General features: G+C 42.0%; 1 protein-coding gene and 7 non-coding genes across 9 annotated transcripts; 1 reads left to right on the top strand and 7 right to left on the bottom strand.

Annotated features, from left to right (window-relative positions):
• Window positions 1-248: 248 nt before the first annotated feature.
• Window positions 249-11774, top strand: LOC139461731 (uncharacterized). 2 transcript variants are annotated; one of them, XM_071243187.1, is made up of 7 exons: window positions 249-572; window positions 1338-1424; window positions 6906-7060; window positions 7957-8132; window positions 9466-9604; window positions 10165-10297; window positions 11134-11774. In XM_071243187.1, the coding sequence occupies exons 1-7, from the start codon at window positions 263-265 to the stop codon at window positions 11220-11222; spliced, it is 1089 nt and encodes a 362-aa protein (XP_071099288.1). In that variant the 5' UTR covers window positions 249-262; the 3' UTR covers window positions 11223-11774. The 2 variants fall into 2 exon arrangements, with proteins under 2 accessions (XP_071099288.1, XP_071099289.1); XM_071243188.1 differs by lacking the exons at window positions 249-572; window positions 1338-1424 and adding an exon at window positions 3341-3996.
• An 8074-nt stretch (window positions 11775-19848) lies between these two features.
• Window positions 19849-19921, bottom strand: Trnat-ugu (transfer RNA threonine (anticodon UGU)). Its single transcript has one exon. It is a non-coding gene; the product is annotated as a tRNA-Thr (tRNA).
• Window positions 19922-22737: 2816 nt separating this feature from the next.
• On the bottom strand, window positions 22738-22810 carry Trnat-ugu (transfer RNA threonine (anticodon UGU)). The gene has a single exon. It is a non-coding gene; the product is annotated as a tRNA-Thr (tRNA).
• A 245-nt stretch (window positions 22811-23055) lies between these two features.
• On the bottom strand, window positions 23056-23165 carry Trnai-uau (transfer RNA isoleucine (anticodon UAU)). The gene is made up of 2 exons: window positions 23128-23165; window positions 23056-23091 (listed from the first exon to the last, which is right to left on the bottom strand). It is a non-coding gene; the product is annotated as a tRNA-Ile (tRNA).
• Window positions 23166-23516: 351 nt separating this feature from the next.
• On the bottom strand, window positions 23517-23589 carry Trnat-ugu (transfer RNA threonine (anticodon UGU)). Its single transcript has one exon. It is a non-coding gene; the product is annotated as a tRNA-Thr (tRNA).
• Window positions 23590-24033: 444 nt separating this feature from the next.
• Window positions 24034-24106, bottom strand: Trnat-cgu (transfer RNA threonine (anticodon CGU)). Its single transcript has one exon. It is a non-coding gene; the product is annotated as a tRNA-Thr (tRNA).
• An 87-nt stretch (window positions 24107-24193) lies between these two features.
• On the bottom strand, window positions 24194-24266 carry Trnat-ugu (transfer RNA threonine (anticodon UGU)). Its single transcript has one exon. It is a non-coding gene; the product is annotated as a tRNA-Thr (tRNA).
• A 245-nt stretch (window positions 24267-24511) lies between these two features.
• On the bottom strand, window positions 24512-24621 carry Trnai-uau (transfer RNA isoleucine (anticodon UAU)). Its single transcript has 2 exons — window positions 24584-24621; window positions 24512-24547 (listed from the first exon to the last, which is right to left on the bottom strand). It is a non-coding gene; the product is annotated as a tRNA-Ile (tRNA).
• Window positions 24622-24636: the final 15 nt, after the last annotated feature.

The raw sequence follows: 24636 nt of genomic DNA, 5'->3' as shown, positions 1-24636 counted from the left end.
ACGAAGGACTATAAGATATAAGCTTTAGCTTGATGCAGTATATGCAACGTGAAATACCAACATCACAAACATTATACCTATTTTCAGGCAACATTAAACTGAGTGTTTCTGGAACCATACACTTTTGTTTAAAACACCCTACAGTAACAGGGGAGATAATCTGTCACGACAAAGGTGTGAAGTGCAGCCGTTGCAGCCATCAGAGCAGGTGTTGGTTCTCTTGGACACACGGCAATCATCATTTCACGTTGGGACTCGCAACATGGAAACAAGCGCCACAGACCGCCTCTTGTTTCTCACAGAAAATGTACACGATATTCGACGGTTGGGTACAGACTGGGGTTTTAGTGAAGAAACGATTGAGCGATGTGCAGGCAAGGCGATGTGCGCGACCATTCCAGGTCAGTATTCTCCATTGTCTCTCAAAGACATTTCCTGGGAGAATCTGACAATATGGTTCAAGCAACTCCAGCGAAAGACGAGCACCAGAACACGTGTTGCTATCGGCGTCGTGTTTTTAGTATTTTTCGGTTTCATTGTATTCCAAGCGGTGGGAGACGATTCTTATATCGGTAGGTAACATTATGAGTTTCTTAAATATTTCAACAGTTTTAAGCATTTGCGTTTCAAAGAAATATGCGAGGCAAATCATCCTTACGGTATACTTCATATCTAACAGTATTAATACTATAATTACAAGCTGAAGTTGTCATATCTTTCTGAAATAATGGTCAGGGATATTATCCATAACTAATCGTTCAAGATGCCTTATTTTCGATGATTATTATTCACGTTATATGATTATTATAACGTTATACTTATAGTGTATATGACCCGTGAAGATCCGGTGTAGAATAGGTCTTCAGCAACCCATGCTTGCCGTAAAAGGCGACTGTGCTTGTCGTAAGAGGCGACTAACGGGATCGGGTGGTCAGGCTCGCTGACTTGGTTGATGCATGTCATCGTATCCTAATTGCGTGGATCGATGTTCATGATGTCAGTCACTGGATTGTCTGGTCAGACTCGATTATTTATAGACCGCCGTCATATAGCTGGAATGCGGCGTAAAACAACAAACAATCAATCAAACCGTAGTGTATATATGTTCAAACTCATATACTTTTATAAGAGACGCTGGTCGAAGGATCCAATTCATATTAATTCATATTAAATTCACATACATTATAAAGAATTATAATGTCTGATGTTGCATATAACAACGGTAGAATGAGAGTTTATCACGAAAGTTTACACATAAATCAAGTATAATGAATTAAGGTATGCTCTTTCGCATTTAGATAAGTGTGATGAGTTACCTGTTGTGTTTTTTTCCCCAGGCGAGTGTGTGAGACATATTGAATACACCTTGAATTTTTACTTCCGACTCATGGCTGTACCGCTTCACCGTATGCTGAATATAGAGGGTAAGTGAGTGAGTGAGTGAGTGAGTGATTTGGGTTTAACGCCGCTTTTAACAATATTCCAGTTATATCACAGAGTGTCAGCTTAATGTGGGAGGAAAGCCCGAAGTGATGCTGGTCTCAGACGTTTACCACTTCGGAGAAACCCACGAGCACGGGTATGGTGCTGACACACCTAGTAACATATTCGGGTCGAACCTGAATTCGAACCCACAATCATAGGTTTCTGGCGTGCCCAAGGGACGCAACCCTGTACAGCGAATTGCGGCGCCTTAGACGACTGGGCCACCCGTGCTCCATATTGAGGGTAAATAGTCCGGGGAGCCACGTTATAACGGGGGTAATTCTGTTGACCATTTATAGTCAACTTCCAGACGCTGTGATTAGCGCCACGCCGCTGAGAAATGAACTGTTACGAGGATAACCATTTCCTGTTGGATTGGTGTTATAATACATGTCGTAAATTCTACGTTAACAGTTAAGGCAAAATGTGTTTGAACGATTTGAATCTAACTTCCTGTGTCAACCAATCCCAGCTTAGTCCCCCGTTACAAGGCGCTCTGTACTTTGTCCCATATTTTCGAGCTGGACCGCCTCCGTGGTCTTGTGGTCGAGCGCCCGCCAAGAGAGCGGAAGGTCCGGGGTTCTATCCCCGGCCGCGTCATAACAAAAGAAGTTAAAAAATGGTACTTATTGTTACCCTGTCAGACGCTCGGCATTTAGGGGCTAAAACAAGGACTGGTCGGCTCGGAGTCAGTATACTGTGTCTGAGTGAGGTATTCATGTTAAACTGCAGCATGGTATCTCAGTAAGCTTGCACTATAAATCGGCATCAGTCTGGATTGGCACACACACACACACACACACACACACACACACACACACACATGCACGTCGCTATATAATCTTGGACGCGATGTTAAACCCAATTTCATTTCACCATTTTCGAGCAGACAAGTAAATATATTAAAATTAAATCGAACTCATGTCGAGAATGACCTGGCAAGTCTAGATTGTCCCAGGTCTTGGGAATTAAGCACTGTTCTGGATCCGTTTGGAGTTTACTTATTTTGTAGATATATATTTTTAAATAAGATAACTTTATTTCTGGAATACAGTTTTAGTCTAGAATAGACTAATCCATCACTGTTGTGTGATAACCCCACGATGCTGAATTAGACGCCGTGTGCGTGCCAACTTCTATTGTTGGAGGAAAGCCCGAAGTGATGGACTCGAGGTGTTTACGACGTTTGTGAAACCCACGAGCATGGGTATGGTGCTGATAGACCTAGAGTCGCCAGGGATTCGAACACACGGTCATCGGGTTCTGTCACGGATAAGGGCAGCACATGGAAATGCTAAGCTATAGACGAATGGTTTACCATTTCGTGGAGACGATATTCACTGCAGGTGTCTTCTATAGGTACATCGTCCGTGCACATGCTGCTCTTTCCGAGGTCATGCCATTGACACGTCGTTCGGTGCAGCCCACAGTTGTCTCCCTTTAGTATTTTACATGTCTCAGCTCTTTAAATAGAACACAGCTCAGATTCTATATTTTGCATGCATGGGTACATGTCTGTCTTTACTTCTATCGTGATGTTTTGGTCAACACCCTACTATAAATTAAGGAGATGAATATCAAGAAGTTGTTTACAAAACGACCTTAATAGCATTTATAATCACAGAGCAAGAGTATGTCTGTCATATGTCTATTGCGATAAACTGTACAGACATATGCCACTTGGTATCCGGTTCACCCCGATGTAACATCTCCCATCCTGTACCCAAAGTGACAAACGCGTAATAGTGAGGTGCAACAGCTGGCGGGAGACATCATGGTGACGGTCACGTAGCACCAAGGGCAGATGGCAGTTGATGGAGTATATTCAGAAACCATTCCCTTCCTCACACCTCAGCGCACAACGTGCACGACAACCCCGTGCTGGCACAACCACTTTGTTTTACGCAACGCAAACAGTCTTCTGTCCGGCTCCAGGCAGTACTATGTTATCAGACGCAGTAGTGGATGACTGACAAGGCGCAGAACACCTCCATCCCATTCTGCCATTGTCTAGATGATCAATCTGCATTGATTCCCACACCACTCTTTGTTGTCTGATCAAAAACATTTACAAGCCATACGTTCGTCTGGGCGTTATTCTGCATCTTCCATCTTAAACCACTGACGTCTCCACATGCGCGATGTCTGCCCCGGGCGTGTATAATCTTGACCACTTCAGGGCCAAGGTTGAAGCAGTTTGTAAGATAGCCCGAGACGACGGAATGACAGCCACCGGAATAAATCAATGCTTGGACCAGTCGCTCGGCGCACCAGATGCCGCAGCCAATGATGGGCTAACTGTCTTCACTCGCTGGATGTGGTGTAACCTGACCGCTCCACGACTCTGTCTGTTCTCGGTGGTCAGTGCTCTGTTTCTGGCGGTCAGCCCAGCTGGACACAGTGTTCTGGGATTATTGCTACCCCAGGATGTGATCGCTAATGGAATGGTTGCAGTCTTAAAATTCGCTCGACTTTCATCAGTTCCGTTCCATGGGATGATTGACTTTTCAAGTAAGAGTGAGTGAGTGAGTGAGTGAGTGAGTGAGTGAGTGAGTGTGTTGGGTTTAACGCCGCTTTTAACAGTATTCCAGTTATATCACAGAGTGTCAGCTTAATGTGGGAGGAAAGCCCGAAGTGATGTAGGTCTCAGACGTTTACCACTTCGGTGAAAACCACGAGCACGGGTATGGTGCTGACAAACCTAGAAACATAATCGGGGCGAAACCGGGATTCGAACCCACAATCATAGGTTTCTGGCGTGTCCAAGGGACGCAACTCTGCACAGCGAATCACGGCGCCTTAGACGACTGGGCCACCCGTGCCCCCTTTCAAGTAAGAAACTCTTCAGTTTCAAGGTAGAAGTAGTATGTAGTATACGGTAAACCCTTTGTATTCCAAAGTTGAATGTTCCCAAAAGAACAGATCAAGATATCGTGAGTGAGTATGGTTTTACGCCGCTTTTAGCAATATTCCAGCAATATCACGGCGGGGGACACCAGAAATGGGCTTCACACATTGTACCCATGTCGGGAATCGAACCCGCGTCTTCGACGTGACGAACGAACGCTGTAACCACTAGGCTACCCCACCGCCCTTAGAGCAAGATATAGATGTCCCCAGCTATAGCTTTTGTAATGTAGGACTCTCTGTGTTTAAGGAATGGACCTGGACCCACTTTCACAAAGCGATCGTAACTCTTGGACCATTGTACCATTAAATCTCCATCGATGGCTTACAATGGTTATAGACGTGCGATCGCTACGACAAATTGTTGCAGTTTCTCGTCCCACAAACTGATCTCAGCACAACGGCTGTCCCAATCTGTACGTGGTCCTAGTGCTAAGATGTCTTTGTGGAGTGGGGCACACGGCTTATAACCGTAGGCACAATGCACTGGGGTCATTGGGGTGTGTTGTCGTACCTCGACGACGTTGATCGTTGCTCATGTCGTCAGCCACTGGATTTTCTGGCTAGAATACAGGTTGCCGTGAAGATATAGACGTAACATTGCTGACATTCACTCACTCATACACTCCGTGATATAGATGTAACATTGCTGACATTCACCCACTCACTCATACACTCCGTGATATAGATGTAACATTGCTGACATTCACTCACTCACTCATGCACTCCGTGGTATAGATGTAACATTCCTGAAATTCACTCACTCATACACTCCGTGGTATAGATGTAACATTGCTGATATTCACTCACTCACTCATGCACTCCGTGATATAGATGTAACATTGCTGATATTCACTCACACACTCATGCACTCCGTGATATAGATGTAACATTGCTGATATTCACTCACACACTCATGCACTCTGTGATATAGATGTAACATTGCTGACATTCACTCACTCATGCACTCCGTGATATAGATGTAACATTGCTGACATTCACTCTCTCATGCACTCCGTGATATAGATGTAACATTGCTGATATTCACTCACTCATGCACTCCGTGATATAGATGTAACATTGCTGATATTCACTCACTCACTCATGCACTCCGTGATATAGATGTAACATTGCTGACATTCACTCACTCATGCACTCCGTGATATAGATGTAACATTGCTGACATCCACTCACTCATGCACTCCGTGATATAGATGTAACATTGCTGACATTCACTCACTCACTCGCACACTCCGTGGTATAGATGTAACATTGCTGACATTCACTCACTCACTCACTCCTCGGCTTTATTTGGCTCAGGCTGATCCATTTGGTGTTTAATATTTCTTATGGCGGTGTGTGTAGAAAAATCTACCTGAATCTAATCTGTGCCTAATCTTTTGTAAGTATATTTTACTTATTCTTTTTAACTTTTGGAATTCTTTCTATGTCCCATTTCGACACAGCGCTTGCACCTGTATCAGTGGTGTGATCAACATCTTGTGTTTGTTGCAAAAGGCCGCACACAGCAATATTCCAGCTATATGGTGTCGGTCTGTAAATAATAGAGCCTGGACAAGACAATTTAGCGATTTACATGATGAGCATCGAATGGAACACGCTTTTTTAACACGATGACGTACATCAAACAAATCACCGAGCCTGACCACCCGATCCCGCTAGCTGTATCTTACAACAAGCATGGGATGCTGAAGATCAATTCCACCCCGGATCTTCACGGGGAATAACGCCGTCTATATGTCTGATAGCCAATGTGCTACACCAGCAAGATAATGGAATAATACGACATTCTGACGGGTGGGATGAGGATGGGGTTAAACACCTGTAAGATGATTGCTTCTTTTCGGTGTAACTGTTTTACCGACACTCAACTGTTTTGCAATGTTCACATAATAGTCTGTCCTACTGTACCCTACTGTGGTGAAAACATGAGTTGATATAATCCGCACGTGACGCGTGTTCAACCCAACCAGTACAGCACAGCTGTTGCAGCTGTTTGATTTGACCCCTTATCATCTATTGGCGTTGAATGTCAGAGCGACCTGTTGCTTGCCAGTTCATCGTTTGTGTGACCTGCCCTCCATGCAGTTAGACCCGATTTGATGTTGTGCAGAGTTGCGTCCCTTAGTAATTCGAGGAGCCGTGATATGACAACTGTTCAAAGAGTTAACCTCTACTAATTTTTGTTTTGATTTTTCGAATTACGTGCAAACACCCAGTCAAGGGATTGTTTACCCTTTGGTTATTTCGCCCAGATGTAGTAGCGTTTGAGTATAGTTTAAACATATTCATACGGTTGAGAATATGCACACGATCTGTATCAAGTATTAGGAGAAGGCCTCGTAAGTGTGTCACTTGTGCCTAATCCATTGGATTTTCCGCAATGAAATATGTTTAAATCAAAATATTAAGTATTAGCAGCTATGGTAGAACTTACTCTATTTTGAAAAGCGTCCTAGTTTATTTACTTATTGTATCCCGGTTGTTTACAGACTACTACAGCAGTGAATGTTTCGTGAACAACCCGTTGTACGTTGTGCCGGAACCGGAGTGTGACACGTGCAAGAACCATAAGTCTGTCAAGGAACTGAAGGTCAAGATCAAGACATTGAAGCTCCACCTGATGTCGTATCCCCTCATACACAGAGTGAGTATCGAGAAATGACGTCCTAGCCAAGTGTTCAGATCCGTGAAGATTCCGGGGTAGAAGAGGTCTTCAGCAACCCATGCTTGCCGTAAAAGGCGACTGTGCTTGTCGTAAGAGGCGACTAACGGGATCGGGTGGTCAGGCTCGCTGACTTGGTTGATGCATGTCATCGATCCCATTTGCGTGGATCGATGCTTATGGTATTAATCAGTGGATTGTCTGGTCCAGACTCCATTATTTACAGACCGACGTCATATAGCAGGTATATTGCCGAGAGCGGCGTTATACAACAACCAACCAGCCAACCAGCATAGTGTTCAACAGTGTATAATCATACATATTAATCAGGTTCATAATACAATTTTGGTATACAGTATTTCTTCTAATGGAACCCCAACATCTATCTTTTCGGACATATACTACCGTTTATTGGATACCAGGCGTCTCTGGAGAATAGAACCCGGCCCTTCGGCGTGACGAATGAACCCTTCAACCACTAGGCTACCCATTGTGTTGTTACTGTATGTGACTGCAATGCGGTATACAGTAAAGTACGGTTATAACGAACTCAAAGGGACTACTAATTTTAGTTCGTTATAACCGTAGTTCGTTATAAGTATATATACAGCATAACGACAGCAAATAGTCGGGACCAAAAAAGTAAGTTCGTTATATCCGTCAGTTCGTTATAAGCGTGTCCGTTATAACCGTAGTTTACTGTATATGATTAACAGAAATACAATTAAACGAACACTTGGGGTGGTTACAGACTACGTATAACGGTATGTCCTTTTTCAATTAAATAATAACACTGGTTATTATGTTTCGACGTGAGGCATTTGGCTGGATTCCAAGTGGATCTACCTGTAAGGTATCTGTTCATCTCTTGTTCGCAGGGTCTGCAGACACCTGTGCATCTGGAGGATGTTGAAGCTGTAATTAGGAAAGAGAAGGATCACCTTGTGCAGCATCCCATCGACTGCACGGCAGGGTGGGCTGTGCAGGCAAGTGACCTGGTACGGGAGGAACTGCTGGGGCAGATCGAAGCCGAGAAGAACTTCTCTTGTGTATGGTAAGAATGTATTCATCTTTATAACCTGGCGACCGCTTCCGTGGTCTTGTGGTAGAGCGTCCGCCTGGTGAGCTGAAGGTCCGGGGTTCGATCCCCGACCGCGTCATTCCAAAAGACGTTAAAAGATGGTACTTGTTGTTACCCTGTCTGGCGCTCGGCATTAAGGGGCTAAAACAAGGACTGGTCGGCTCGGAGTCAGTATACTGTGTCTGAGTGGGATATTCATGTTAAACTGCGGCATGGTATCTCAGTGAGCTAGCATTATAAATCGGCATCAGTCCGGACTAGTACAAGCAGCCACACAAACACACACACGCACATGCACGTCGCTATATAAGCGCAATAATCTTGGACGCGACGTTTAACCCAATTCACCTCACCTCACCTTATATCCTGGCGGTGATGACGTCAATAGACTTCGTCATAATGATCCCTTTTAACAAAAAAAATAAAATAAAATAAAACATGCCAATTTGGCAATGGATGCTTGACACTGGAGGAGGGTGTGTTATACTCTCCCCAAATTGATTCCGACACTCTTAATGTCAGCTTGCGTCAGTCCCTCTATCAGGTGATGGACAGCCTCACTTGAGTTGTCTGCCCCTTTGTATCACTGCCCAAGAACCGTCTGGCTTAACATCATTGATAATGTCTGAAATCATACTGGTTAGTGTTATCGATGCGATAAACCGCTCCCATAACTTGGTATCCTGATCCGATAAAAATGCAAATGAGGTCAGCTAACAGGAACTATTTTTAAGCTCCATACATTGTATTCATTGACGTTCAGACAGGGGGATCCCAGTCTGTGGATGTGTTTGGCTGCCAACCATTGGGCACTATCTGATAAATGGGGAGATTCACTCAAACAATGTATTCATCACTGTTTTCTAAAGTTACTTCATTAAGCGAAATTACGTCTTAAACAGCGATTGTTTTACTAATCACATTATATGATATTAATGATATGGAAAATGGAGCGCGGTCGGCCCAGTCGTCTAAGGCGCCGCGATTCGCTGTGCAGAGTTGCGTTCTCTGTGATTGTGGGTTCGAATCCCGGTTCACCCCGATTATGTTTCTAGGTTTGTCAGCACCATACCCGTGCTCGTGGGTTTCACCGAAGTGGTAAACGTCTGAGACCTGCATCACTTTGGGCTTTCCTCCCACATTAAGCTGACAGGCCGCGATATAACTGGAATAATGTTAAAAGCGGCGTTAAACCCAACTCACACACTCACTATGATATGGAAACATTCAACTTCGTCACTCAAGCTATGACACTGATCGTTAAGATTTTACTGGCGCTTCAAACACTATATCGACGGGTTTTCAGGAACAGCAAGGAGAAGATGTTTCTAGGTCAGCTGATGAGGCGCCTGTTTCCCCGGCCGTCCATCATCCCACACGAGACAGAGATCGCCCTTCAGAAATACCTCTATATAGACGGTGTCGGGGGAAAGCAGAGGACTTTGGTGGGTACAACGTCTCTTTGGTGTCGCTGAATAATGTGAGCTTGGAGCTTGATGTCAGAATTTTACACGTGGAACAGTTTATTTCTAGGCTGATATCTTTCATTTAAAGGTCCCATGAAACAGTTTATAAAAGCGACAAGAGCCTTTCCATATCCATACGAAGTCTCTGCCCAAAACAATTGTACGGTTCCGACTATATAATGAGCATGTGTTTATGAATTACTATAGGCCGTTAAAGATCTGGATTATAATAAGTCTTCAGCAACCTATGCTTGTCGTAAGAGGCGACTAAAGGGATCTGGTGGTCAGGCTCGCTTAATTGACGCACGTCGTCGTATCCCGAATGCGTTGATCGATGCTGATGATGTCAAACACTGGATTGTCTGGTCCAGACTCGATTAGCAATAGACCGCCGCACTAATTTAGAGTGCGGTGTTTAACCAAAAAAACACAAAAACACATGGTGTCATCTAACGCGTGAATATGAAGGGGGTGTATCTGTTTACACACATACTGGTGTCGTCTAACGCGTGTATATGAAGGGGGCGTCTCTGTTTCAGCCCCCCAGTTCCCAGGGTGGCTACAGCTGGTACGCCCAGGGGCAGGGGACGCGGAAGGTGGTGTTCAACTCTCCGGAGGCGTGTGTCGACACCTGCAACACGTTTCAAATTACCTTGAAGGAGGGAGATATATGTAAGTTGATGACACATGATGGTCAATATTACAACTCTGTTTGGTATAACGATGTTGAAAAAGAGATTATAATATACGAGAAAAAGCAGTTAGGGAACATAAATAATGTTGGAGATATTTTTTAAGACAATGTGTGCTGAGTCTTCACCCCAAAAACAAATATCCAAAAATATTCATTATCCCTAACTGTTTTTGTCCGGGTGCGAGGATGGGTCAGTCGTCTTTAGCGAAGCGCCACACAGCCAATAATCGGGGGTTCGAATACTACATCCGTCCGGATACTTTGTTCGTTATCATCATGGTCGTTCTGGTGGGTTGCATCACAGTGACAAACGTATTACCTCGGGCTTTCCCCTGACATTAAATAATTATTAAAATAATAACCGACTCACTGCTGTATGACTCATAACCTTTTTATGATAAACTGTTGTTTGTACATGTGCATTTTAACGTCCCGTGAGACCGGCTTCCCCAAGTCAAGGAAAATGGTTTCTGTTACTGTCGAGAACGTTTACTTCATATTCAATGACATGGGGATGCGTTGATGGAAAACCAACCGTCCGAATACATGAATGTGAATGCTATAAACGCACACACACGCGCGCGCACACACATGCACGCACCCACACACACATCCCCCACCAACCCCCCACACCCCACACACATACATTTTTGGACATAAATCCACAGCATCAGAACTTTATCCGGAATCCGTATCATTTCTCTGAATGTTCAGGCTGTCAGATTAACGGGGTTTTACTGAATGTATATTTACACATAACGCGTCATGGAATTTCATTATGGTTTTATTTAAATATTAAATACCTTTGTTTCAGTGACATTTCCAAGCTGGATTTGGACAGTTAATGTTGAAGAAAATGGAGAAGAAATAAGTGTCGGATTTCTTGGACATATCCTTCCTTGATAATCTGTTGGGTCTTTCTCATCTGTCGGCTTCCCGACCTGCCGGTCTCCCAAGTCTGTCGGCCTCTGATCTGTCAGCCTCCGATTTGTCGGTCTCCTATCTGTCGTTCTCCCTGATCAATCGGCCTCCGATCTGTCGGTCTCCCGGATCTGTCAGCCTCCCGATATGCCTATCTCCCGAATCAGTCGGCCTCCCGATCTCCCGAATCTGTCGGCCTCCGATCTGTCGGTCTCCCTGAACTATCGACCTCTCGATCTGTCGGTTGACCTAATCTACCGGCCTCCCGATCTGTCGGTCGACCTAATCTATCGGCCTCACGATCTGTCCGTCGCCATAACCTATTGATCTCCCGATCTGTCTGGGCCCCTAATCTATCGACCTCCGGATCTGTCTGTCGCCATAACCTATTGATCTCCCGATCTGTCTGGGCCCCTAATCTATCGACCTCCGGATCTGACGGTCGTCCTAATCTATCAGTCTTCCATTTTGTCGGTCGTCCTAATCTATTGGTCTCTCAGTCTGTCGGTCAAACCTAATCTGTCGTCCTTCTGATAAGTGGGAGTTGATGTCTCCTCTCCTCTGACATATCTATCTACCCACTGTTAACGTGGATATTCTCGTGCTAACGTCTTCACTCATACATGCATTATTACGCTGCTGTATTGCTGTCTGTTCTCATTCCATCTGTCTTAGTTAGACATTTCTGATAAAGTAATTGACAATAAAGACATTTCCTTGAACCTGTTTTTCACTTCTTTTTTCTCCTGAAGAAGAAATGAAATTGGATAAAGGTTTCCTTTAACTGACGAAAACATTTACCAAGACTTTGTTCAAACGTGATCAGGGGTACCTGACAACCCCCCCCACACAAATCTCGTAAAACTATTTTATAATTTCAAACAAATTTGATTAATTAAAACTATACTAAATTTATCTGAAAACAAATATCTATATTTAACAAGTTGTTCACCGACTCGGTTGTGGATAGTGTTTCGTTTCTATGTTGAGTTTCTAGTATTTCATCATCCGAGCTCCCGACCATGGAGCGTTATAAAGACAATGCTGATAAGTTTGGCTTGGCATGACAACCGATTGATAGGACTGGGTCATCCTACCCCCTGTCTAGGTAAAGTAAGGGTCGAAGTTATTGGGCAAAGGAACGCTACTACTGGAACCAGAGCCCTCAACAACCAGACTCCCGTCCACCGCCGACACAGGGATGCAACCCACTTCAAACGGTTTGCCTTTTACGACCATCACTGGGGTGCTGGGGACGCATTCTTCCCTGGGTTCCCACGGGGATAGAAAAAGTACAATAGCAGCTTTGTCCAAGCAGTGAAACACTTCTTAACCTCTCATAGTTGTGTGTCATAGAAATACATATATCTGTTGTGTTTCTCCTCCTCTTGAAATCAGTTTTGTACTCTATATCCAGGGTTGCATTTTCAATTAAACTGTACAGTCGCGTAGGCTACAAGCTCTGATCTCTGTAAACTAAAACTGACTTTAATATCTCACTAATGTAATTTTATAGTTGACCGAAAAAAATAATTAATGGTAAGAAAAAATACGTAGGGTCATATGTTTGTCCCCTTGTCGGTAAAATGAATTCTTGAAAATATAATCTGTACAGCTAATGTTTTACGTAATTGTCACAGAAATAAGCTAACATAAGGAACACTAAAGTTATTTATGATATTTCAGAGCATTAAGTCATTTCCTACTTTGAAACAATGCAGCGAAACCCTTTTCTATACTACCTTGTAACTTGTATGCACGGTGTTATTTAGCTCCGTAAACGTTTCTTATTAAACATGTTTCTTTTTTTATACAGAATCTCTAGTAAACACTATTCAATCTATGTCCATTTTTTTATCATGTAGGAGTAAAAACTTGTATAATAAGGTACCATTTATACGAACTTGTTTTGAGCTCTAAACATTTAAAAGGGTTGACTATCACCGCCTGTTTCCAAGCAGTATAGCGCCAAAACAGAGCCATAAGGCTAGTGTCCCGAATCATTCGAGCGGCTGTTTTCTATCAATTTGGAATTTATTTGAATTATTTTACAAAGTCATATTAAAACATGTCGGTAAGATGAATTCGTTGTAGCAGGATCACTCAGGGTACATGGATTTGTATGTGTCCCTCCGGCTCGTGGTATAAAACCTAACGCGGGACGCATAGAACGCCATGTACCCCTCGTGATCCTGCTACAACTTATAATGTAACACATTTACAATGATTGTTCAACAATAAAATACGCTGCCAAATAACACAACATAAAGTATGATGATAACTAAGGATGTGTGCTGGAACCAATGTCTCCAATGTCACAGATGCTTTAACCGAAACTTTGTCTAAAAGTTACAACCAGGTTATGAACACGAATTAATACCCAGGCCGCATTTCTGTTCAACCATTAACATGCTTCTGTGTTGAAGTCACAACAGATATGACAATTCACTAGTTTTATACTTAACCATGTTTGTTACTGAAGCTGAATGGTAACGTAAACGATCACTCACAGAACTCAAGATGGTCGTTGCAAGTTTGTCTGCAACAATAATGGGGATGTGCATATGTTGGAATTGTTATAGGGTTAAAATGCGTCTCAAAAACATTAGAAAATGGTAACAAATTAAACCGTTAAAGTTGCAATGATGAGTTGCATTATATGTACAAAGTTTGTGACAGAGAACTTTTAGATCGAAAGGAATTAAAAGATAAAAGACATTTCACATTTATCACAAGAGTATTCTGGACATTTCATATTTATCATTGGATTGGTTCCATGTTATCGTCGATTAGTTAATGAAACAAGCAGAGAAGTAAGATACTTTTCGTTTGTAGCATCCGGAGTGAGTTATAAAATCTATAGAGAGATGATCAATCTGGCACGTAGGCTTCGGTATTTTTTTCCGATTACGACACACATGAGTTCATGTTAAGATCTAACTTTTAACAAATGAAAATGAGGTGTCGATTCACCTGCACAAAAACGGGTGTTATCTGAAGACAATACGTGGCCATTTCTGTTTAAATACACAATAAGGGCCCACAATGATAACTGGTCAAAATGTAAACATTTTAGGATTGTGAAGTTTTTAATTAGGTTCAGTATATGTGTTTATTGCATAAGAAATTAATGATCTGGAAATCAAAAAGAAACCTGGATTTCTGTACCTCACAAATGTCACATAAATTTTGGGAATGAATAATACCCTGTAATTTATCAATGCTTCTCATATTAAATGTTTTCATATTTGATGCTCTATGCATAAATATATCTAATATCTCATTATAATCTCCTGCTGCTATCACGTTATCGCCTGATAGATATGTTGCTAACGTGTCTAAAATCGCAATTCCGTCTGTTGTATTATTTGGGGCATATAGATTTACACATGAATACAAAATATTGTCATTTTCATATTGTCCTTGCCATAGATGTTTATATTTCGTTTGATGAAATCATCATTCCAGAAAGTGTCCTGAAGAAAACAAATATCTGCATGTGAATTTTTTACATTCAGTGTTCATCAACCACTTATATTTATCTAACGTGGACAGTTCACAGAAAATACTGAACTGATTATTGCATGTATCACATAAACATTTCCTTAAATCATTGTAGAATTTGCACACCACAACAAAGTTTACTTCATCTTCGATTAACTGTTCCTGACATAGTTGACAAAGTCTATTTACCAAAGTTTGATAACCAAGTTGTTTCTTCTATTTATTATATTCCATTCTCATATGCCCCGTTCAGTGGTTTGAGAAAACCACTTGATTGATCTGTAGTCGTTAATTCATTCCTAAATCACCTGATACATTCTGTGTAAATGCAAACTATTAGCCCACATGGAAAGGCAGATCAGCGCTCGTGGCAACTTCGAGGATGTCATCATTATTTGTTTGACAGATGGCTCGCAGAAGAGGCGGTGACCCCGCATTGTCAGCTCTACAACGATCCACTAATGGCATGCACACGACGAAGGCATCAATCATTTCGACATGTCGCTGACCAAGAGATAGTGTCTAAAACTGAGATCAATATCATATCAATGTACCGACTGCTGCCCTCGACTCCGTGACACCTGCTGAAGTCACAAGGTGGCCTCACCCCCACTGACTTAAAAACGTCAGACACAATTTCTAGGTTATACCTGGGCACGTGTGTAAAAAATGATGTGAAGTTAAGCAACGTTGGTTGCTGAGTGAGTGAGTATGGTTTTACGCCGCTGCTAGCAATATTCCAGCAATATCACGGCGGGGGATACCAGAAATGGGCTTCACACATTATACCCATGTCGGGAATTGAACCCGGATCTGCGGCGTGACGAGCGAACGCTTTAACCGCTAGGCTACCCCAGTCGTCTAAGGCGCCGCGATTCGCTGTGCAGAGTTGCGTCCCCTGGACACGCCAGAAACCTATGATTGTGGGTTCGAATCCCGGTTCACCCCGGTTATGTTCCTAGGTTTTTCAGCACCATACCCGTGCTCGTGGGTTTCACCAAAGTGGTAAACGTCTGAGACCTGCATCACTTCGGCTTTCCTCCCACACCAAGCTGACAGGCCGGGATAATGTTTAAAGCGGCGTAAAACCCAACTCACACACTCACTAACAACTGATGATTAAAAACCCATAATCCAGCACTTTTCTCTACACGTGAGAATTCTAAATTAAGATATTGTGATAACTTTTATTTGAGTATTTGATATATACTGAGTCAAATTAAAAACTTCACATTTTTAAAAGTAATCCCATATATGATATACAACGGACAAATGTATCAGAGAAGGTAATTTTTAATCATTAATGTCCAAAGAAGGATTTTAATTAACGGTGGTAACCATAATTTGTCCCAAGCACCTACGGTATTCGGTAATAACATCAACAGTTTAAATCATAAGTCCGAAGCACTAGAATCTGATGGCACACAAGTTCAGTAGCGTTGACAACTGACGCACAACGCCTTCGCATGGACCTTGTGATGCGTGTGAACACATGATTGGGAAGACGACGCCATTGCTGCTGCAAAATGGTGCCAAGATCTTGCAAATTCTGTGGTTGGTTCTGGAGAGTGTGCAGACTTCTGCCAAGAGCATCCCAGACGTGTTCGATGGGATTGAGGTCGGGAGACCTTGACGGCCAGTCCATGACGTTGACTCCCGAATTCTGAAGGAAATTCCTTGTCAAAATTGATGTGTGGGGTCTGGCATTGTCGTGTTGGAAGATCAAACCGGGTCCATGCGCTGCCATAAAAGGCAGAAGTTCTGGTGCCAGTACCTGGTCGCGATAAGCAGCAGCGTTGAGGTTGCCACGGATGACAAGAAGCCTGGAACGTGCATTGCCACAGAAAGCACCCCACACCATGACACTTTCGCCTCGAAATCTGTCAACTTCCTGTACACAACACTGGGCGTAACGTTCATGACGGCGCCTCCACACCCTCGCCCTACCATCAGCAAATCGAAGATTAAATCGGGAATCATCACTGAAGACGACTTGATTCCAATTCCTGTGCCCACAATTGACGTTGACGTCTGTGGAATTGAGTCAGAATCGGCCCGCAGTATGGCCGTCGTGCTTGAAGGTGAGCAGTTCTCAGATGGTTTCGAACAGTTTGCGCACTCAGTCTACCCCTAAACAGTTCATTTCTGGTTGATATAGCCGTCACAAATCGGTTAGGGAGGTGACGTAAGACAATCTGACGATCCTCTGCATGTGACGTCACACGTGGTCGACCTGGCCGATGGCGATCAGCGGTGGTACCCGTTTGCTGTAGACGCGTCTGTAAATCCTAAACAGTCCGTCGACTACAACCAATCGTCCTTGCGACTTCAGCTACGGACGTTCCCGTCTGCAACATGCCGATGGCACGCTCACGTTGCACATTTGAAGGCGTGGCATGACAAATGGCCGTAAAGACTTTTGTTTTCTTGTGTTTTTCTTTTTTTCGTTAATGACTGCTAACATGTATGGTTGAAAACACGAGCGGTATTATGGCCACATGACCAGTTGCACGTGAAAAAACACTTTTGCCACTATAGTGCTGTGCACATGATTTTGATTGATTCACCTGCACAAAAACGGGTGTTATCTGAAGACAATACGTGGCCATTTCTGTTTAAATACACAATAAGGGCCCACAATGATAACTGGTCAAAATGTAAACATTTTAGGATTGTGAAGTTTTTAATTAGGTTCAGTATATGTGTTTATTGCATAAGAAATTAATGATCTGGAAATCAAAAAGAAATCTGGATTTCTGTACCTCCAAATGTCACATAAATTTTGGGAATGAATAATACCCTGTAATTTATCACTGCTTCTCATATTGAATGTTTTCATATTTGATGCTCTATGCATAAATATATCTAATATCTCATTATAATCTCCTGCTGCTATCACGTTATCGCCTGATAGATATGTTGCTAACGTGTCTAAAATCGCAATTCCGTCTGTTGTATTATTTGGGGCATATAGATTTACACATGAATACAAAATATTGTCATTTTCATATTGTCCTAGATGTTTATATTTCGTTTGATGAAATCATCATTCCAGAAAGTGTCCTGAAGAAAACAAATATCTGCATGTGAATTTTCACGGTTGTGAGAACATGATCTACTTTTGTAATGACATGATTAACACCATGAGAATGAAAGTAGGACAAGAAAGATACACTGTTAATCCTCCTTTTCACATTCACTTTCGTTTACACTATCATTCCTTGCCTCTGGCTCTGGCTCTGGCTCTGACCTCGGCTCTGGCTCTAGCCTTGCCCTTTCTCATAATCATGCCATTCTCTCCATTAACTGCTTTTTTCCTCTTTCTTTCCTATGACAATTTCACAACCCTTTCTTCATTCATGCCCTGAATCTTTCTGAATTTAGTGCCCTGCTTAACATCCTTGAGTTCAGATAATGATTGATCAGAGTTATCATCTAGTCTCTCTGAGCCAACCTCTTACTCTCCTTTTCGTTCTTCTATGATCTCACTTGTATCCATACTTATCATTCTCACTTTTTCATTCATTCCTTCTTGTACCTTATCATCAGCTATAATGTGCTCAATAGCAGATGTGACAACCGGCATTTAATCAATGTTTTTGTTGGCTTCGGTAGGGACCGACAACGACCAGTCATTCTCATGACTGGTTGCCTCACCATCAATTGTCTCCATATGCACACTGAAAGGGTCAACAGTGACACCGTCATCAACTGTCTCTTCTTCAGATACTGAAGGTTTTCTACTCAGTTCTATGACAGGTTTGTCATTCTTGTCACTACCACACATACAGTGTCGCAACGTTGTTTCAGGGGACAAGCTCATGCTATATGTCCCTGTTCATGGCAAACACAACACTCAACAGATGGACATTCAGCTATGACATGGTTTGTTTCAAAACACAAATTACACGTTTTGACTTGTCTATTGTGTATGACCCTTCAAGGTTGTGGGCCATCACAAGTGTCAAATTGTACGCTGTTCGGTTTTCGGTTGCCCTAGGAATTTCACTCTCACATACCTTGTTCCATTTGTGATCTTTCTCTTTTCATCTTTATTGAAATGCCTTTTGATGTTGGAGATAACCTCAACTCCAAATGCATGTACCATGTCAATGATTATACTGTCTTCAATGGAGGGGGGGGGGGGGGGGGGGGGGTGGGGGGTGGGGGTGGGGCTAAATGCAGAAACGACACCACCAAAGATTGATCCGTAACAATACTACAGTTGTACGACTTTCCTTTGATAGAAATACTCCCAGTCACAACTTTTGCTGTTTCCTCGTCACACAGATTGACTTCATAACATCCGCCTCGTGGCACACAGGCAAAAATACTATTATCACCAAAGTCATATTCTATCGCATTAATGATGTCTGATGAATTTACTCTGTTAAATCCAGTGTCCACTTTGAATGTCCATTCTTTTGGTGCTCACGTTTCCTAAAGTCGCACGAGGACACTCGCCATGTTGTCTCTCTTCATGATGGGCATTGTCCGTGCCTTGTCTCTGCATTCTGTGGGACAAGGCGTGCACACGTCACTACTTCTGATCGGCTTTGATTTATTGAGGTTGTTTGTTTGTTTGTTTGTTGTTTAACGCCGCACTCAGCAGTATTCCAGATATGACGGCGGTCTGTACATAATCGAGTCTGGACCAGACAATCCAGTGATTGACATCATGAGCATCGATCCACACAATTGGGATCGATGACATGTATCAACCAAGTCAGCGAGCCTGACCACCCGATCCCGTTAGTCGCCTTTTACAACAAGCATAGTCGTCTTTTTTCGGCAAGCATGGTTTGCCAAAGACCTATGCTACCCCGGAATTTTCACGGGTCTATTGAGGTTGTAGTTGATGTTTGTATATATCCATTATATCCCCTTCTGTCGTTAAAACTCACAAATTACGAACAATCGCAGGAGGCGATGTCAACACGTTAAGAAATATAGAATTTGGTTGTAAGCTGACCATTCTCACATGTTGATGCAGCTAAAACGAGTGCCGGTTGGTTTATTTGCCTCTAAAGAGAAATATAGTATCCGCTTGACAGCAATCGTTAACTGACTCCTGGGTGATAAAAAAAACTGTAAAAGAAGAATGAGCCCCCAGTGAGGATCGAACTCACGACCCCTGGTTTACAAGACCAGTGCTCCATCCACTGAGCTATGGAGGCAGTTAGCCCATGGGTGGTGACTTATTCAGATTCTTTATTACAGTATAAAGGCCAAAGGCCCATAATACATGCTTGATTTTATTAACATGTACTGCGCTTACGCTAATATGAAGGCAAATGTACAATCATATGCAAGAAAGTGTGGTACATGTTTCAAATGTTACCAACAGTTGTTTAACATTGAGACATTATGTTTCATTGAACTATAAATATCACTCATCATTTAAGAGTGCAGTTCCGTGTTTATAATCTTTATGTAAATACTGACAAGTATCATGAATAACATAATTATCTGATGACCTAATACTTTTGCAAGAAAGTGTGGTATATGTTGTTTAACATTATAAATAGTGTGTTTGAATAAACTATAAATATCATTGAACATTATGTTTAAATGAACTATAAATATCGCTCTTCCTTTAAGAATGCAATTCTGTGTTTATAAACTTTATGTAAATACTGACCACTATCATGAATAACATTATAATTATCTGATGACATAATACTTATAAACGCCTGTACTGAGGCTGATCTAAAGTGCTTAACAATGTACATACTTCTTAAGGGTATCATACTGTTTACACACAAGTAATACATGATGTTCATCTTCAGTAGATGAAATACCTTCCTTGAGACAAAAAGGGAACAATCGCATTAAGTATTCAGTATTATTACAACGTCCCGTTTCTATTGCAAGTCCATAATTACTACATCTAAATCTTGACATGGCTGTCCTGATAGATAAAGGTAGATTATAGGATAGATTCAATTCAACATTGAGTAATGACTTAAACCGCCTATAATAATTTGTCTTTGAAGAACTACCTAGTTCTGCAACCCATTTTTGATTGAGATTATCAAACAATCTCTGCTTGAATGTTGAAATAAATGTATCAATATGACCCACATCCTGTGCAACCTAAAAAAATCCAAGTCCAAATTGAAACAGAATATGTTTTATATGTGTGACCCAATTTACTCTTCCACTCTCATCCTGTGATAACATCATGCTATAACATTGAAATGGTAATCTATTGACATTTAAATTAATAAGTTTAGTCCAATATTTAACTGCTCTTGTCATATAAATATACTGGAGAGGAATTCTCCCACATTCCCCCAGAACCATATTATTTGTAGTCCTTTTACCAACTTTAAGTATCCATTTACATAACTTTGTCTGTACACTTTCAACTCTCCTACAGTAATTCACACCCTATATCCCTGCACCATAACAAAGAATGGGTACAACTGTGGCATCAAATATTTTAAACAAATCTTTACATGATAAATTACCAAATTTCCTTGAATATGTATAAATAGCCAATAAAGCCTTTTGTGCTTGGGCGGTAAGTGAAAGATGTGCCTTACTCCAAACAAGTTTGGGCGTAAAAAACAGAACCAGATATCTATATGACGATACAACATCAATCTGTTTTCCCATAAAATACCACTTCTCATATGCACGCAAAGGGCCTCCATTACGAAAAACCATTATCTTTGTTTTATTCAAATTAACTTTCATACCCGTTACATCACAAAAGTGTTCCAAGGCATATATCTTTTTTTGTAATTGTAAACACAAATCTGCCATAGATGACACATCGACAGCAAACATCAAAACAAACATCTCTTTAAAGGAAGGTGAAACATAGACACCCCTGCCACCAGTTTCTTGCATGAAGTACATTAACTTGTTCATAAAAATAATTAAAAAAACTGCGGGCTTAAGGTACATCCCTGCCTCGTACCAATATTACACCTAAAATAATTTGATAAACCACCAGAGAGTCTTACACAAGCACTTAAATTTGAATACATTGAAACTATTATCTTAAAAAAATTGCCACAAACTCCTACTTCATTTAAGGTTTTTAACAAAATGTCAATTTTAATCAAATCAAAAGCCTTTGAAAAGTCTATAAATAAACAATGAAATCTTCCATTTTTCCTATGGGCATATTTTTTGGCAATAGATTGCAAACAGAAAATACTATCATTAGTGGAGCGATTAGCTCTGAAGCCAATCTGTGCTTCATTGATGACATTATGTTCGTCACATCAAAGCTGCAGTCTGGAGTTAAAAGTAGAGCAAAAGACTTTACAAATAATATCTATCAAGGATATTCCACGATAATTATCAATACAGTGTTTATCTCCTGACTTAAATAAAGGACATATTATACTTTTTCCCCATTCTTTAGGGAATTCACCATTATCAAATATGTTGTTAAACAATAAGACCAACACAGGTAGAATATAATCTGATGATGCTTTCAGAAATTCAGCAGCAAGGCCATAAGGACCAGGGGATTTATTTAATCCCAACTTATCAATATGAAACAAAACTTCCATCATAGTAATAGGGCCATTTAAGTTAAATATAAATGCCTTATTAATCCTTATGTTCACTCTCGACAACTATACTCAGAAGCACAACTCCTGCAAAAGGAACTAAAATGGCACATCTCAAACACCCCTTCAACCAGTGGTATTGCAACGGGTGTCTAATTTAAATGGGAAGTAAACAGATACATTTGGTACACTTTAAAATATGTGTTAAACGACATTGGCTGAGCCGAGTCAAGGCAAAGGCATCGGAAATTTGAAGGCTTGGGTGTCGATTTAAGATTTAAAAGGAGGCCTGCGCTTGGGTATCAAAGGGCACGCGCAACTCATGGGTTTTGTCATCAATGTCACTGTCTTGATCACTCAATTGTTCCCGATCATGTGACAAATGATTGGCTTCAAAGTTGAGACTGCGTTCACTTGAATAGGAAAAAAACGATTGGATTTTCAAAATAATGCTATAACATAGCCCCCGGTGAGGATCGAACTCACGACCCCTGATTTACAAGACCAGTGCTCTATCCACTGAGCTATGGAGGCATCTGTTAGCTTGGGGAAAGGCGCCACGGTTTTAACAGCTGCTGGTCGCGAGGGCTGGTCGATTGTAGTCAATAGTCTGTGTAAACACCATTCACGTTGGGTATTATAACTTTCAGACTAAGGAAAATGTGTAAGTTTTGCTTAGAAGATGCATTTCACCTGCCACATGTCTGCTATAATGAGTGGTTGTGAATTGGAAGCGACAGTGTTGGTCAAACTGTCAGAGCAGTCAATAAAAGCAAGCATGCCCCGGGTGAGGCTCGAACTCACAACCTCCGCATTCCCCATCCCATGGTGTTCATGGGGAAGGTACTGACTATAAGTACGGTGCGCTAACCGATTGTGCCACCGGGGCAGCTGATAGACAGGTCAACATTTTCACTGCAAAACACCCAGCCACGTTTCAAACAGTCAAATACATTCTGATAAGGAAACTAATGAACATTTTACCTGTTGAATTGAAAACAGAAGGCAGGTGAAGACAAACATTAATTAGGTCAGTAGGAGGTTCGGGTATTTTATCTCACTCTCTTCTTTACCTCTTAAGATACATAGAATTTGGTTGTAAGCTGACTATTCTCACATGTTGATGCAGCTAAAATGAGTGCCGGTTGGTTTATTTGCCTCTAAGGAGAAATATAGTATCCGCGTGACAGCAATCGTTTACTGACTCCTGTGTGATAAAAAAAACTGTAAAAGAAGAATGAGCCCCCAGTGAGGATCGAACTCACGACCCCTGGTTTACAAGACCAGTGCTCTATCCACTGAGCTATGGAGGCAGTTAGCCATGGGTGGTGACTTATTAATCCTTATGTTCACTCTCGACAACTATACTCAGAAGCACAACTCCTGCAAAAGGAGCTAATATGACACATCTCAAACACACCTTCAACCAGTGGTATTGCAACGGGTGTCTTATTTAAATGGAAAGTGAACAGATACATTTTGTACACTTTAAAATATATGTTAAACGACACTTGCTGAGCCGAGTCAAGGCAAAGGCATCGGAAATTTGAAGGCTTGGGTGTCGATTTAAGATTTAAAAGGAGGCCTGCGCTTGGGTATCAAAGGGCACGCGCAACTCATGGGTTTTGTCGTCAATGTCACTGTCTTGATCACTCAATTGTTCCCGATCATGGGACAAATGATTGGCTCCAAAGTTGAGACTGCGCTCACTTGAATAGGAAAAAACCGATTGGATTTTCAAAATAAAGCTACAACATAGCCCCCGGTGAGGATCGAACTCACGACTCCTGGTTTACGAGACTAGTGCTCTTACCACTGAGCTACGGAGGCTGCTTCCACAGCACTTCCTCGTGGTTCTCCAATAAGAGGTTTGATCAATTCAACTGCAAAAGGCTAAAATTCCGACAAAGGATATCTAGCCCCCAGTGAGGATCGAACTCACGACCCCTGGTTTACAAGACCAGTGCTCTATCCACTGAGCTATGGAGGCATCTGATAGCTTGGTGAAAGGCGCCGCGGTTTTAACAGCTGCTGGTCGCGAGGGCTGGTCGATTGTAGTCAATAGTCTGTGTAAACACCATTCACGTTGGGTATTATAACTTTCAGACTAAGGAAAATGTGTAAGTTTTGCTTAGAAGATGCATTTCACCTGCCACATGTCTGCTATAATGAGTGGTTGTGAATTGGAAGCGACAGTGTTGGTCAAACTGTCAGAGCAGTCAATAAAAGCAAGCATGCCCCGGGTGAGGCTCAAACTCACAACCTCCGCATTCCTCATCCCATGGTGTTCATGGGGAAGGTACTGACTATAAGTACGGCGCGCTAACCGATTGTGCCACCGGGGCAGCTGATAGACAGGT

This window comes from Haliotis cracherodii, unplaced genomic scaffold, assembly GCF_022045235.1.
Source record: "Haliotis cracherodii isolate W230 unplaced genomic scaffold, xgHalCrac1.p SCAF_15, whole genome shotgun sequence".
Classification (NCBI taxonomy): domain Eukaryota; kingdom Metazoa; phylum Mollusca; class Gastropoda; order Lepetellida; family Haliotidae; genus Haliotis; species Haliotis cracherodii.
The sequence above is the reverse complement of the archived record's forward strand: the minus strand, read 5'-3'. Positions and strand labels throughout refer to the sequence as shown.